Raw genomic sequence first — 16,022 nt, 5'->3', positions numbered from 1 at the left:
GTGCTAGCTTATCATGCCCAAGTACTATAGATCAAATATATCCTGTTTCACACAGATCCAGCTTTTAGAGTGAGGTCCATTTGCACTCTTCATAGGCAGTATGGACTCTATCAATTTCTCTACAAACAGTAGTGACACTATATTTCTAAGGGTGTGCTTCTTCCTCTTCTTGGTGTTTTTCACACAGCTGTACCAACCAGGGAATTTGCATATTGCTCCCTAGGGTGGAATTCTCCGTGTAAGTCCAAGTTAAAACCTAGTCTCTCTTTCTGTCTTGACTGTGTAGGACTCTTCATATTAAGTTCTCAGAATGTCATATTCTTACCAGCTCCTGGGACTGCTTGTGCTCTGGATCTCTGGTGAGGAGATGAACAAAGATGTTGAAGGATGATTGGGAAGAATTGGATATTGGGAGGTCTTGTTGATGAGAATGTATGTTCTGTACTTGTGTGAGAGTTACTGTTCTCCAGGTTTGACCTTGTGAGGTTTAGAGGGTGAAAGGAAGATAACCCGAATCCTTGTGCTAACTCTAAAAAAATATCAAAGTGATTAGTCCAGGCAATTTCTAGAGAGCCTCTGTGCTCTCCCTACATAAGTATTTTATGTGGAATATTTTTAGAATATAAATGACAGTCATGAACACAGTAAGTGAAAATAGAGGAAGGTAAATACTTTTAAAACTTAATTCTTTGGGGGCATAATCTTTCATTGTTCTTATTTCAGGAGCCAGTGGGGATATTGTGCTGACCCAGGATGCACACTCCATTCCTGTAACTCCTGGAGAGTCAGCTTCCATCTCCTGCAGGTCTAGTAAGAGTCTCCTATATAGTGACGGCAAAACTTACTTACATTGGTACCGCCTGAAACCAGGGCAGTCTCCAGAACTTTTGATCTATATAACATCTAACCGTGCTACTGGAGTCCCAGACAGGTTCCATGGTAGTGGGTCAGGGACAGATTTCACACTGAAAATCAGTAGAGTAGAGGCTGAGGATGTGGGTGTTTATTTTTGTCAGCAAGGTCTAGAACATCCTCCCACAATGTTACAGCTCTGAACGCAAACCTCTCAGTCTGGGAAGGCCAGCTGCTACATGTGTTCTTAGTCTGGAAAACATCAAAGCAAATTCTCTAAGTATGTATGAAAAAGAAACAGCTTATAATTGTATATAACAGAAACTTTACAATGGGGGTGATGCTTTTCTTCATATCAGGTATCACAAGTCTGCTTTGACATTGTTGGAATACTAAAATAACTGCAGGAAAAAGATTCCTTTCAAAATAGAAAGAAATGGAGGACTGTTTTGCAGATAATCTTCATTCTCTAGAACATGTCAATATGGATGTATAATTCTCATCATGAATCATAGTCAAAGAACAGAGTTTGAGATTGGTGTGAGTTACCCATAATTACTTCCCAAAAAAAAATTTTGCAGTTATTTTTTTTTATGGCTGATACATGGTCAGTACAGAATGAAAATATTAAGATAACTTCTGTTTTTATTCCTTTCTATCTCGTCTTAACACAGGTCATTCTCCACTTGAAAATGAATATACAGAAATACTTCCACCTTCAAGGAAATGGCCTAGGGCCACTATTCATTTTTGTTTTTTATGCTTCATGGACAATCTTGGTAAATGTATACCACAAGCAAATGCCAATTGCCAGAGGACACTCACATGTGCAGTAATGGCATGGGAGGAAGATAAGACATTCATTTCAAATAAAACACAAGCCTGGACTTATGAGATAACAGCATTATACATTTGCTTAACAGAAAGTGAGTGAATAAAATCAACAGTAGCAACAACAAATACTCCCAAAGCCAGGAGATTATCATTCAAGAAAGTAAGAAGGGGAGTGGGAAAAAATGTAAAAAGAATCTTAACATGGTGATTTCCTCCCTGTGGCAAAAGAGAAGCATTAATTCCTCTGTTGTGGTTTCCTGGCTAGTATTGTGGCAATTAATATACAATTTGCAGTTTTCTGTAAGGATGAAACCTCAGTTAAGAATATGCCTCAATACGATCCAGCAATAAGACATTTTCTTAATTAATCATGCATGGGTAAAGGCTAAGTCCATTGTAGGTGGTTCCATCTCTGGGCTGGTGGTCCTGATTTCTATAAGAAAATAGGCTGACCAAGCTACAGTGAGCAAGCCACTAAGCATCTCTCCTCCATGTTATCTGCATCTACTCCTGCCTTCAGGTTCCTTCCCTCTTTGACTTCCTTTGATAATGAACATTAATATTAAAATGTAAGCCTTATGAACCCTTTGTTCCCCAAGTTTTTTGGTCATGGAGTTTCACTGCAGCAATAGTTAAGTGCAACTAAGACCGGTGGCATCACAACTCCAGCCAAGAAATCTAAATAAACAAACAAATAATCGCAGAACTGGTCTGAAAAGAGTATCAGAAACAAGAGGACAATAACATAACAAGATGGAGAGTCAGTAGAATTCAAACAGTAGAGGAGAAAGGGAAATGAGAAGGTACTTAAGAGAAAATTGACTGAAAATAGAAACTTAAATGAAAAAGTAATCTACAGCAAAAACTTCAAAATCGAAGAAATAGAATATGCAACTTTGTTTAAAGCAAATAATGGGAATTTGAATTAGAATTTTTAAATGGTAAAAAGGAATCAGGCAGAAGGAAAATTTCAACATATCAGGTTTATATTCCATACATACATGAAAAAAATCTGAGAAGAAACAAATCCTGGGTTCAGAGATCTGGTGAAACACCTTTTAGAGAAGCAATTACTAGAGTTCCAGCATATTCTGTATAGCTCCTTTGGCAGAAAACAGACTTTTAAAGAAAAATAGGTTCTATCACAATTTTAAACTTTGTAGCACAAGGTATTGAAACTTCCCCAGGAATCCCATTTTGGGGTAAGGAAAAGACTAAAAGCACAGGTTATATAAGAATGGGACTTTTAACAAATCATCAGAGTATTTTGTGAAGGACATGATAATTATGGGACAATAAGGATTAATAAATAGTGGTAAGGACTGATCTTGTCCAAGACATCTTAATTTTGTTCATCTTTTCTCTTTATTTAGACTAACTTCCAAGTGTATCCCAGAGTTGGAATCTCTTTGTCCCTGTATTGTTAGGACTTAACTCTACTTCAAATATGGCAGTACTCCTGAAAATGTCCCAAATGGTTCAAGGGTGCTGTGCAAAGAGGGCTCTCACCTGACAAATAGAATGATTAAAATCAGGTAAACAGAAATCTAAATTAGGCTTTCCTCTGAAACCTTGTAAGGTGTGTTGCCACTTGTCGAAAGAGTTATTATTTCCCTTATCTTCCTCCATTATTCTACTAATTCAGGCAAAGGGTATCGAGCTACTGATTAGCCCAAACAGGCTCAAAAAAAAAAAAAAAACCCCCAACATCTTCCAGCTTATTCCAAGGCTGCTATGGCTTGCATCCCACAATCTGATGCTACCTTTCTCCAATAAAAGTAGGAAGAGTATTCTCTTAGGCAGTCTGGTGTTTTGTGACCCTAAAACACACATTTCTTTTGCACATATAATGGTCTAGTTGGGTGGTTTTATGATTCTTTCTTATATTTATTTATTTGTCTTCCCAAAGAGCCACTTTGTGGAAAACAACAGATAACAAAACAGATCAAACAAAATCCCCCTTAACTTCCTATTATAAACTCTCTCTCTCTATTTTTAAAACTTTTAAGATTTTATTTTAAATTTATTTATTTTTCTTTCATATATTATATCTGAATCATAGCTTCCTATTCTCCTATGCTCTACTCCCAGTCAGCCCTCTACCTTAATCTTACCCAGACAAACTACTTTCTCTTTTTTCCTTCATAAAATAACAGGCCTCCATGTGATATCAAATGAACTCAGCATTAGAAGTTATAGTAACAATAGCACCACACCCTCATACGAAGGCTGGAGAAAGCAACCAAGAAGGAGAAAAAGAGGTCAAAAGTCAGAAAAAAGCATTAAAACAGCCCTTATTTCTACAGTTATGAGTTTGACAAGAACACTGAACTATATAATCACAACATGTATGCTTAGGATCTAACTCAGACTCATACAGGAACCTTAATTATTGCTTCTGTGTCTGTGAGACCTTATAAGCCCTTCTTAATTGATTCTGAGAACCATGATCTAATGAAGCCTTTACCATTTTGACTCCTACAATCTTTCCCTTTCTTCTTCTACAGCATTGCCTAACTCCACTGAATTTTCAAATGTGGGTCTCTATATATGGTCTTACCTCTACTGGATGAAACCTGATAAATGTTATGATAGATTCTGGTCTATGAATATAACAGGAAATCATTAGTAATCCTTTCTTTTTGGCCAGTCATTTTTGGGTCTATCCTAAGACTTTACACAATCATGCCTCTGGTGCCAGATCAACAAGGAAAGTGTCAAGCATGGGTTACCTCTCCAATCCTGGTATGAGCCTCAGGTTGTACCAGTCATTGGTTGTCAATACTCATACTTTCTGAGCCACCATTACCCAAGCACATGTTTAAGAAAGGACAAATTGTAGGTCAAAGTTTTTGGTTCTGGATTGGTAATCCAGTTCCAACACATGGAACATTGTCTGGTTACCAAAGATGGCCAGTTAAGGCTATATATATAACCCCATAGCCAGGTGTCTTCACTATTGTCACCTTCACAAATCCCAAGTGGTATCCAATGCACAAGAATTGCCCCCAAATTCTGGTTGTCTCTTACTGTACTCTGTTCCTCCATCCCTCTCAACCCTTGACCCTTGCTGTTCCCAACACCAATGGTCTCTAGGCCATTCTGAAATCTATCCTATTTTTTCAAGTGAAATCCACCACCTATTTAAACTCTCCGTGTTGCTTAGCCTCTTTGGGACTATATATTAAACCTTATTACCTTAATAGGTTATATCCATGTATAAAACCAGACATGTTGAACCTGATGGAAGACAAAGTGGTGAATAACACTTTGACCACATTGGCACAGTAGATGATTTCCTGAACAGAAACAAATAGCTCAGGCAATAAGATCAACAGTTAATAAATGGAACCTCATAAAGATGAAATGTTTCTTTAAGCCAATGGATACTTTTTTGTCCAGTAGGACAAAATGACAGCATAAAAATGGGAAAAGACTTTCACAAACTCCACTTCTAATATAGGATTAATATCTAAAATATGTAAAGAAATCAAGAAACTAGACCTCAACATACCAAATAATCCATTGTAAAAATGGGTACAGACTTAAACAGAGATTTTCAATAGAGGAAATTCAAATGCTTGAGTCAAACATAAGGAAATCCTCAAAATTCTTAGACATCAAGGAAATACAAGTCAAAGAGAGTATGAGATTTCACCTTACCCCTGTCAAAATGACTAAGATTAAAATCACAAGAAATGGCTTACAGTATTGATCTACTAAATATGAAATTGGGGAACCAAACTGGGTCTGCTACAAAATTAATACCTGCCATAAGCTTCTGGACCATCTATCTTGCCCATTAATTCATATTTCACGTTTCTTTAAGTAAAATGCATTGAAATTAGTTCATTGAGGCTAGCTTGTTTGGGCTCTCACGTCTCAGATTATTATTCTAAAAACTTTGGTAACAATTGGTCAAAATATACTCAAAGACTAGGTAAATAATTGCAGCATAACAGTTTGCACACAGATCCATTTACTCTCATGTTGTTTCTACAAGTTGAGGAAGTAGAAGAGCATCAACTATAGGGAAAACTGGGTAAAGAAATAAGGTCAAAGCTGTAGTAGTTCTTTATTTTTAAGAACCACTGAAGAACTAATAGAAGTGGAAAGAAAGCAACACACTTGAAGAGATTTATGTTACATTTTTCTAACATTTAAGTAATTTTAACCATTTTATCTGTCTCCTAAATACATTTCACAATAAAAATCTAGTTAACAGATGTATTTGTAAATAGCATATAATTTATCTCATTTAAAACTGTATATGGTAGCTCTCCTGATTCCAATTACTTTTCACACGGGGAGCAAATTATTCAACATTTAATGACATTACAAAATATTATTTGTGTCATGTGTAATCATGTTTGCCATGAAGTAACTATCCTGCTAAACCATGTGAAGTTGATAAAATTTTCAAGTACTATTCAGCTAGCAATTAACATCATGAGTTTGAGTATGGAAGAATTAACATTTTCTTCCAATTTGGTGAAAGAACACAAGCTGATTCGTTTGTTGAGGAGCTCTGACCCACTACCATATTCTGTAGTGTCTATCTCCCATGGATCTGGGGGTCAGAAATGATTACCCTAAGGAACTCAACTTTCAGTCTATTTTCATTCACCTATAGTATAAGAGGTCTTTCTGTCTATGTGTTGCTTTCATTGGTTAATAAAGGAATTGCTTTGGTCTTATAGCAGAGCTGTGGGGAACAGAGCTAGGTAGGAAAAATTTAATGGCAGGCTGGAAGAAGGAAGGTAGAGAGAAGCCACCATGGAGCCTCTGCCAGAGTGAAACGTGACGAATCTTTGATGGTAAGCCACTGCCATGTGTGGATATACAGATGAATATAAATGGCTTAAATTAATATAAGAGTTAGCTAATAAGAATCTAGAGCTAATGGGTCAAATAGTGACTTAATGAATACAGTTTCTGTGTGGTTATTTTGGGGCTAAGCTAGCCAGGCCAGCAGGACGAATAAGCAGGCCCTCCTCCTACACACCTATGTGAAGTCTTCTATGAAATTGGACACTTTGTTACAAAAATGACACAGAGCCATATGTGGAGGAAGGTTTCCATTCAAAACTAACAAGAATCTAACAAAATTTGTTTTTCCTTATAGAGAAAATTTCTGAATTGGGAGAGTATTTCTCAGCCTGTTTATGTAAAAAAATATAAAATTGCACAAGTACATTCTTTCATGTATTTCTAACCTTGCCTTTCTCTTAAGAAACCTATCTTATTAATTGGGTATAGGAGCTATGCAATTACTCTGGAGGTCTGTCCTATATTGTTCTTTATGGTTGTGCTATATACCATGAGAAAAGTCAACTTGGGAAGAGAAGGGTTTAGTTATGTGTGTAGTTCTGTTTCATGGTCCATCATTAAGGGAAGTCACGGAATGGATGGAATCAGGGCAGGTATTAGGAGGCAGGAACAGAAGCAGAGACCATAGAATAATGTTATTTACTTGACTACTCCCCATAGTTTGCTCACCCAGCTTTCTCATACCACCCACGACCACCTGCCCAGCATTAGCGCTATGTATTGTTGAGATGGGATTTCCATATCTGACCTCAATCAAGCCAATACTGCACAGACTTGCTTAGAGATGAATATCATAGAAGCATTTTCTCAGTTGAAGTTCTCTCAATGGAGATATCACTAACTTGTATTAAGTTGATGAAAACATAACAAATAACAAATAAATAAACAAAACATCCAGGAAAAAATATTTCCTATCAGTTTAATAATCTGACATTGAGCTCCAAATTTTTTCCAAAGTATAAAAACTGCCCTTTCTCTTAACTTTGTGCATAAAAGCTATTATCTTTCTTTTTGTAAGAAAGATGTTTATCTATTTTATCAGTTTTAACTGATATATACTAATTGTTGTCATTTTCTGTGTAGGCAGACATATGTGTGTGCCAATAAAGAACAGAAATGGATATTGGATTTCCTGGAGATAGATTACAGAAAACAGTGAGCAGCTCCACATAGGCACTAGTAATCAAGGCCATGTGTTCTGGAAGAAAAGTAAGTGCTCTTAACTCCTGAGCCATCTATCAGTCCCCCTTAAGAGAGTTCCTGTCAAAACATCATACTGAAATCATTTCACTGTTTGTTTGGTGAGATGTCTCAAAAAATAAAAGTGCCTGCCACCAGGCCAACAACTTGAGATTTTCTTATCCTAACAAGGTAGGAGAAAACTTACTTCAATCAATTGTTCTCTTTGTTCCCTGTGTGTGCTATTGAATGAACATTACTCTACATACATAGAGACAAACAAAATAAATAAAAGTAAAGAGATCATTTAATTAATGTATGATGACTACATAATAAGCAACACATATATGTAATTCATATAAAATTGAGTTGGAATACACTTGTGAAATATTTTATGCAAACACTAGGAGTACATTAATTACTTCCAAAGTTTCCTCACACTTTATATCCCTGAAAAATTATTATCCATTTTATTTACATTTTCATAATAAATATTTAAGAAACACCTTCTTCCTTAGTGTTTTATTTTTTTTCTGCTCCCCCGTTAGAAATATTCAGTGGAACACAGAAAAGACATCTCCTAAGTTCTACATTTATATTCTTAAAAGGAAAGATTTTTTTCTGTAAAATTGTTAAAAGAAGAGTAAATACCGTTATCAACTCATAGAGAGTTAATACATACATATACCTTCAATTACACTTCTTTTTGTATTTCGGTAATATAGAACTTATTGAATGTCTGGTTTTGCCCAGATTGACAGTTTTCATCAGGCTAATTTTCATATCAAGCATCATATTTTGTTTTGCTATTGTCACCACTGACATGGGAGATATTATATTTGTTTTCTTCCAATCGTGAGAAACCTGAACAACTCTTTCCTATATCTATAATGCAGCCCTAACCCCTGTCTTTGCATATGGCTCCCTTGGGAGGCACACCCTTACCAGTCACAGATAAAAGCTCAGTTGTCATTTTGCAGTGACTGATAAGTCTCCTCAGACTGCTTCCTCAAAATGAAGTTGCCAGTTCAACTGTTGGTACTGCAGCTTTTCTGGATTCCTGGTGAGGAAAAAAGGAAGTGAGAGGGGAGGAAGGGTAGGGAGGATGAGCTTATGTGTTCTGTCCATGCATGAGTAGATGATTATTATCCTCCAGGATGGGGCCTGTGATATTCACATCTAGGACTTGGATATTCCACATGAGACCCTGTGCTATAATGAAGATTATGACACAGATAGACAGGGATGGAATGAATTATGCCTATAATCATTTTTGTACTTTCAATTCCCTTGATTTGATAAAGGGGAATTACAGTGCATAAAGTATTACATATGAAAATTAACATCTGTTGAAATAAATATAAAACTCTTGAAAACTGTAAATGCAAGGATTGTTCAGAAAGTTTTGTCATAACTTTGCATTTTTATCATTTCAGCTTCCAAGAGTGATGTTCTGATGACCCAAACTCCAGCCTCCTTAGCTGTAAGCCTTGGAGTTCAAGTCTCTATCTCTTGCAGGGCTAGTCAGAGTCTTGTACATAGTAATGGAAATACCTATTTGTATTGGTGCCTGCAAAAGCCAGGCCAGTCTCCAAAGCCCCTGATCTATGAGGTTTCCAAGCGATATTCTGGGGTGCCAGACAGGTTCATTGGCAGTGGGTCAGGCACAGACTTCACACTCAAGATCAGCAGAGTGGAGCATGAGGACTTGGGGATTTATTACTGCATGCAACATACACATATTCCTCCCACAGTGATTCAAGCCCTAACAAAAAGTCCTTGCTTGGATTGGCCCAGCTGCTAAATATGTTATTCATCTGTGTCAAAAAAATGTTGAGGAACTTCAGATTATTGATTGCAGCTGAGGGACTTCTAGCATGAGTTCCTTGAGGATAACTCCAAACTTATTAATTTCTGTCTTCAACAGCTGCAATTAAAATGATATTGTCCCTGCCTTCAGAGAATGGTGAACAGGTGCTCTCTCAACTCCCAAAAATGATGTGGTAAGGCTGAGTGAAAACTGGATTTGATAAATTCATGTTTCAAGTGTTTTATTTAAGAGGTACAAGTGGCTCTGGAAGTTATAAATAATTTAGACTTATAGGAAAACTGCAAAAGTAGAAACTACCAGAGTTTGCAAAACCCAGGAATTGATGTCTAGTGGAAGGAGAGGATGCAGAAACATGGGTAAAGTCCCCTTTCTTTGGGGCCTGGACTAACAACAGAAGCAGACTTCACTGAAGCTTTCAGTGGAGGGAAAAATGTGTGTTGATCCTGAGGTGGTAATGAAGAATGAAAAGATAGTATGACCAAAGAAAGGACTAAATAACAAAAGCTATGTGATAGCCTTTCACCAATCCATCACACTGTACCCTTTATTAAACATTTTATATCATTTAAAAATCATTTTTCTTAAAAAGTGAGTATGAGCTCTTTAGTTTCCCTTCAAAGACACAGGGCAGTAAGTGAGTCACAGGTTGTATGAAGTACCACATGAAAGTTTATGATTATGTCCATGATACAATAACCATGATAAAATCAAGGGTCCCAGATCTAACCAGAAGCCTTATGTTAGGGCAGTGATAGTGATATCATAGCATGATTTAGTACTCTTACAAGCAGATATCCACTATTGTATGTTTGAAGTTCACAGCTGTACAGGAATTTTGATAACTTTCTTGCTCTACCAATTCATAGAGCATATTTCTGAACTATGAGAGCTGGACAGCCAGAAGAATACTTTAAGACAGATTCTACCATCATTTCTTAATGTTCTACAACCAAAACTCATTCTTTCTTTAGCAATACGATTTAATATCTTAGGGTTTTCTTAATTGTTTTGTTTTTGAAAGCAAGAAAACTGACAAAAGCCTGAGTTGTTTTGTGGTTTGGGGCCTCTCTCATAATAAGGGTTCCTATACATGAAAGTGTAATCTTTGTTTTATAACCCATGGTTTCTGGAGGAACTTTTCCCACCATACACCTTGCTTCAATTTTTAAAAATAGAGTTAGAAAGTATGCTTGATTTGATGGTAGGCAAAATACCTCGCAGTGTGGAAGGAGATTGCACTTTCATTTTATGTCCACCTAGACCCAAATAATCACAGAGAAACTGTATTAATCACAATACTGCTTGCCCAATGGTTCAGACCTATTAATATTACATCTTGAAATAAGTAATTTCTATTACTCTATGTATTGCCACAAGGCAATGACTGACTGGTTATATTCTGGTGTTTTTCTCCTTTAGTGGCCACAAGGCATCTTTTTGAGTCTGTCTATTCTCTCTATACATTTCTGTTTGGAATTCTCACCTGATTTTACTTTACTGAGTCATTGCTGAAATGACTTTACTCTTCAACCAATAAAAGCAATACATATACAAAAAATTCCACATCTCCTCCCTTTTTCTGTCTAATTAAAACAAAAGATTTTAACTATAACATAGTAAAATTACATATACAAAACAGCTATTAATCTAGAATTATAGTTACAATATTTATTCCATTTACATTTGGCAAAGTGAGGATAGTACTCTATCATCTGTCTTATTTTTGTGAGTATAAAGTTTTATATATAAATTATTTTTATTATAATCAAGGAAAGCTATAAGGCCCCAGAAGTATATATTACATAGGTATTAAGGAAGTAAATTGTAAGCAACTTTCAAAGTTCTAGAGATGAAAGACACATCCCGATGCCTGGGTAGTCACCCTAAGTTCTTTTGTAAAACTGGAACATCCATTTTCAGCCTAGATTCCCATAATATCTGGCAGACTTTTCAATAAAACTGAAAATTTGTAGATCTGTTCTGCCTTGTCCTGACAAATTTCATCATTTGCTCTCTTCTGTATTCTACAGAATGTCTGTCAGTTTCTTCTGTAAAACAGAAACCCTGAAGTATCATCCCATCTTTTGGAAAGTTCAGCAGTCACATTTCTGTGAGTCCTGTGTGTCCTATTCAGGAATCATACCATGAAGTAGTTCAAGCATAAGCAGTTTATTTCCCAAATAGCTAGCTTTGTCACATTGACTGTAAATTCTATAATGAGTTTCAATGCCCAGCAAACTCTATGAAGTAATTAGTACTGCCAGAAGCAGACATGTCTCACTGTGGAGAAAAGTCTAAGTTCTTCAAGTTTTAAATGCCATTTTTTATAAATCTTTGAAAGATTTGAAGAATAGTTATTCATCTTAAATATATCACTATATATCTAGAAAACCTAACATGATTATAAGTCTGACTATTATAGATGACTACCTATTAACTTATAATTTTAAGTTACATATTACACTTTTAAATAAGCTGTATAAATATAATACCTTAAACAAGAATAAAAATAAACATCAAACAAAATTGACTTTAAATTTGTATTAATAAACCAAACTCCATACCAATGTAAAACATGCATTTCTGTATCATTTTCCCTTTTTTGTTAGAAAGACCTTAACTATGATTATAAACCATTTATAATCAACTCTCATTAAATGAAAACAAACATTTATGAACAATTTTTGGGAATTTTAGTGTAGTTTTTTTGCGATTATTTTTTATTGATTTTTTTGAGCTCTACATTTTCCTTTGCTCCCATCCCTGCCTCTCCACTCATCCCTTCAATCCTTCCCCAATTTACTCAGGAGATCTTGTATTTTTCTATTTTCCATGTAGATTAGATCTATGCAAGTCTCTCTTAGTATCCTCATTGTTGTCTTAAGTTCTCTCTGGGATTGTGGCTTGTCAGCTGGTTTTCTTTGCTTTATTTTTAAAAACCACCTATGATTGAGTAAATGTAATAATTGTCTTTCTGTGTCTGGGTTACCTCACTCAAAATAATGTGTTCTAGCTCAATCCATTTGCTTGCAAAATTCAAGATGTTCGTTTTTCTGCTGTGTAATAATACTCCATTGTATAAATGTACATATTTTCCTTATTCATTCTTCAGTTGAGGAACATTTAGATTGTTTCCAAGTTCTGGCTATGACAAATAATGTTGTTATGAACATAGTTGAGCACGTGTCCTTGTGGCATGATTGAGCATCCTTTGGATATATACCCAAAATTGGTATTACTGGGTCTTGAAGAAGGTTGCTTCATAATTTTCTGAGAAATTGTCACCCTGACATTCAAAGGAGTTATACAAACTTTCATTTCACCAGCAATGCAGAAGCATTCCCTTTTCCCCACAACTATTCCAGCATAAGTTGTCATCAGTGTTTTTTATCTTGGCAATTATTACAGGTGTAAGATAGAATCTCGAAGTTGTTTTGATTTGCATTTCTCTGATGACTAAGGATGTTGCACGTTTCCTTAAGTGAATTTCAGCCATTTAGATTCCTCTGATGAGAGTTCTCTGTTTAGATCTGTACTCCATTTTTTATTGGTTTATGTGTTCTTTATGCAATTGGTGACCAATTTCTTGAGTTCTTTGTATATTTTGGAAATCAGTCCTCTGTCTGATGTGGGGTTAGTGAAGAACTTTTCCCATTTTGTAGGCTGTCATTTTGTCTTGTTGAAAGTATTCCTTGCTTTACAGAAGCTTTTCACTTTCAGGAGGTCCAATTTATTAATTGTTTCTCTCAGTATCTGTGTTGCTGGGGTTATATTTAGGAAGTGGTCTCCTGTGCCAATGTGTTCAAGTGTACTTCCCACTTTCTCTTCTGTGGCTGGCTTTATGTTGAGGTCTTTGATCCATTTGGACTTGAGTTTTGTGCATGGTGATAGATGGGTCTATTTTCATTCTTCTACATGTTGAGATCCAGTTATCCTGGTACCATTTGTTAAATAGGTTTTTGATTTTCCATTTGATATTTTTTTTTGCTTCTTTTGTCAAAAATCAGTTGTTTGAAAGAGGATGGATTAATATCTGGGTCTTATATTTCGTTCCATTGTTTCTCCTGTGTGTTATTATGCCAATAGCAGGCTGTTTTCAGTAGTGTAGCTCTGTAGTAAAGTTTGAAGTCAGTGATTGTGATGCCTCCAGAAGTTCTTTTAGTATACAGGACTGTTTTGGTGATCCTGGGTTTTTTTCCTTTTCCATATGAATTTGAGTATTGTTCTTTTGAGGTCTATGAAGATTTTTGTTGGGATTTTAATAGGCATTACATTGAATCTGTAGATTGCTATTGGTAAGATTGCCAATTTTACTAATGTTAATTCTGCCTACCCAAGAGCATGAGATATCTTTTCACTATTAGGTGTCTTCTTTAATTTCTTTCTTTAAAGATATAAAATTCTTGTCAAACAAGTCTTACACCTGTTTGGTTAGAGTTACTCCGAGATACATTATGCTATTTTTGGCTATTGTGAAGGGTGTTGTTTCTCTGATTTCTTCCCCAGCCTTTTTATCATCTGTGTAAAGGAGGGCTACTGATTTTTTTTAAGTTAATCTTGCATTTTCTACATTACTGAATATGTTTATGAGTTGTAGAAGTTTCTTGGTAGAAATTTTGTGGTCACTATGGGAACTGTTATATCATCAGCAAACAGTTAAAGTTTGACTACTCCTTTTGTGATTTGTATTTTCTTGATCTCCTTTTTGTTCTCTTATTGCTCTAGCTAGGACCTCAAGAACTATATTGAATAGATATGGAGAGACTGGGCAACTTTTTTTTTTGTTCCTCATTTCAGTGGAATTACTGGGAGTTTCTCTCCATTTAGGTTGATGTTGGCTGTTGGTTTGCTGTATATTGCCTTAATTATGTTTAGGTATTTTCCTTGTATCCCTGCTGTCTTCAAGATCTTTACCATAAAGAGATGTTGTATTTTGTCAAAATATTTTTTTGGCATCTAATGAGAAGATCATGTTTATTTTTTTCAGCTTGTTTCTATGGTTGATTACGTTGACAGATTTTTGTTTGTTGAACCATTCCTGCATCTCTGGGATGAAGCTGACTTGATCATGGTGGATCATTGTTCTGATGTGTTCTTGAATTTCATTTGCCACTATTTTATTTAGTAATCTGCCTCAAAATTCATGAGTGAGATTGGTCTGTAATTCTCTTTCTTAGTAATATCATTCTCTGGTTTGGGTATCAGGGTAATTTTAGCCTTGTAAAAAGAGTTTTGTAATTTTCCTTTGTTTTTTTATTGGGTGGAATTATTTGAGGAGTATTGGTATTAGTTCTTATTTGAAGGTCTTATAGATTTCTGAGCTAAAACCATCTGATCCTAGGCTATTTTTGTTTGGGAGACCTATGATGATTGTTTCTATTTCTTCAACAGTAATAGGTCTGTTTACTTTGCTTATCTGGTTTGGATTTAACTTTGGTACATTATATTTGTCCAGAAAGTTATCCATTTCCTTTAAGTTTTCCAGTTCTGTGGAGTACAGGTTTTTAAAGTATGCACTGGTGACTCTATGTATTTCCTCCGTGTTTGTTGTTATATCCATATCTGTTGTTATGTCCCCCTTTTCATTTCTGATTTTGTTAATTTAGATATTCTCTCTCTGCATTTTGATTACTTTGGATAAAGGTTTATCTGTTTTGTTAAATTTCTCGAAGACCCAACTCTTTGTCTCATTGATTCTTTGTATTGTTTTCTTTGTTTCTATTTTGTTGATTTCAGCTCTTAATTTGATTGCTTCCTGCTGTCTAGTTCTATTAGGTGAGTTTGCTTCTTTTCATTCTAAAGTTTTCAAATGTTCTGTTAATTCACTAGTGTGGGATTTTTCAGTTTCTTTATGTAGGCGTTTAGTGCTATGAACTTTCCTTTTAACATTGCTTTCATTGTGACCCAGAAATTTGGGTACGTTGTATAGTCATTTTCATTGAATTTTAGGAAATCTTTAATTTCTCCTTTTATTTCTTCCTTGACCCATTGATGATTCAGGTGAGCACTGTTTAATTTCCATGTGTTTGTGGGGTTTCTGGAATTAATATTGCTGTGGAAGTCTAGTTTTAAACCATGGTGATCAGATAAGGTACATTGGGTTATTCCAATTTTTTGTATTTATTGATTTTTTGTTTCTGAGTATGTGGTCAATTTGTGAGAAGGTCCCATGAGGTCCTGAGAAGAAGGTATATTCTTTTCTGTTTGGATGGAATATTCTATAGATGTCTGTTAAGTCCATTTGAGTCATAACATCTCTTAGTTCTCTTATTTCTCTGTTAATTTTGTGTCTGACTGACTTGTCCAGTGGTGACAGGTGAGTGTTGAATTCTCCCATTAGTAGTGTGTGGGGTTTAATGTATGATTTAAGCTTTAGAAGTGTTTCTTTTACATATGAGGATGCTGTTGTATTGGGGGCTTAGATGTTCAGTATTAAGATTTCCTCTTGATGGATTTCACCTGTGACTAATATAAAATGATCTTCTTTATCTCTTTT

General features: G+C 35.4%; 2 gene segments (V, D, J or C); both read left to right on the top strand.

Moving 5' to 3' along the window:
• The first annotated feature begins 237 nt into the window (after positions 1 to 237).
• Positions 238 to 1,055, top strand: LOC126495319 (immunoglobulin kappa variable 2-28-like). The segment is given in 2 exon segments: positions 238 to 359; positions 724 to 1,055. Coding segments are annotated over 2 exon segments (381 nt in total).
• A 7,612-nt stretch (positions 1,056 to 8,667) lies between these two features.
• On the top strand, positions 8,668 to 9,499 carry LOC126495318 (immunoglobulin kappa variable 2-29-like). The segment is given in 2 exon segments: positions 8,668 to 8,758; positions 9,132 to 9,499. Coding segments are annotated over 2 exon segments (417 nt in total).
• Positions 9,500 to 16,022: the final 6,523 nt, after the last annotated feature.

The sequence above is a fragment of the Alexandromys fortis genome, unplaced genomic scaffold, assembly GCF_014885135.2.
Source record: "Alexandromys fortis isolate MF-2015 unplaced genomic scaffold, M_Fortis_MF-2015_v1.1 scaffold_440, whole genome shotgun sequence".
In the NCBI taxonomy this organism is placed as follows: domain Eukaryota; kingdom Metazoa; phylum Chordata; class Mammalia; order Rodentia; family Cricetidae; genus Alexandromys; species Alexandromys fortis.
This window is presented reverse-complemented; position numbering and strand designations above follow the sequence as displayed.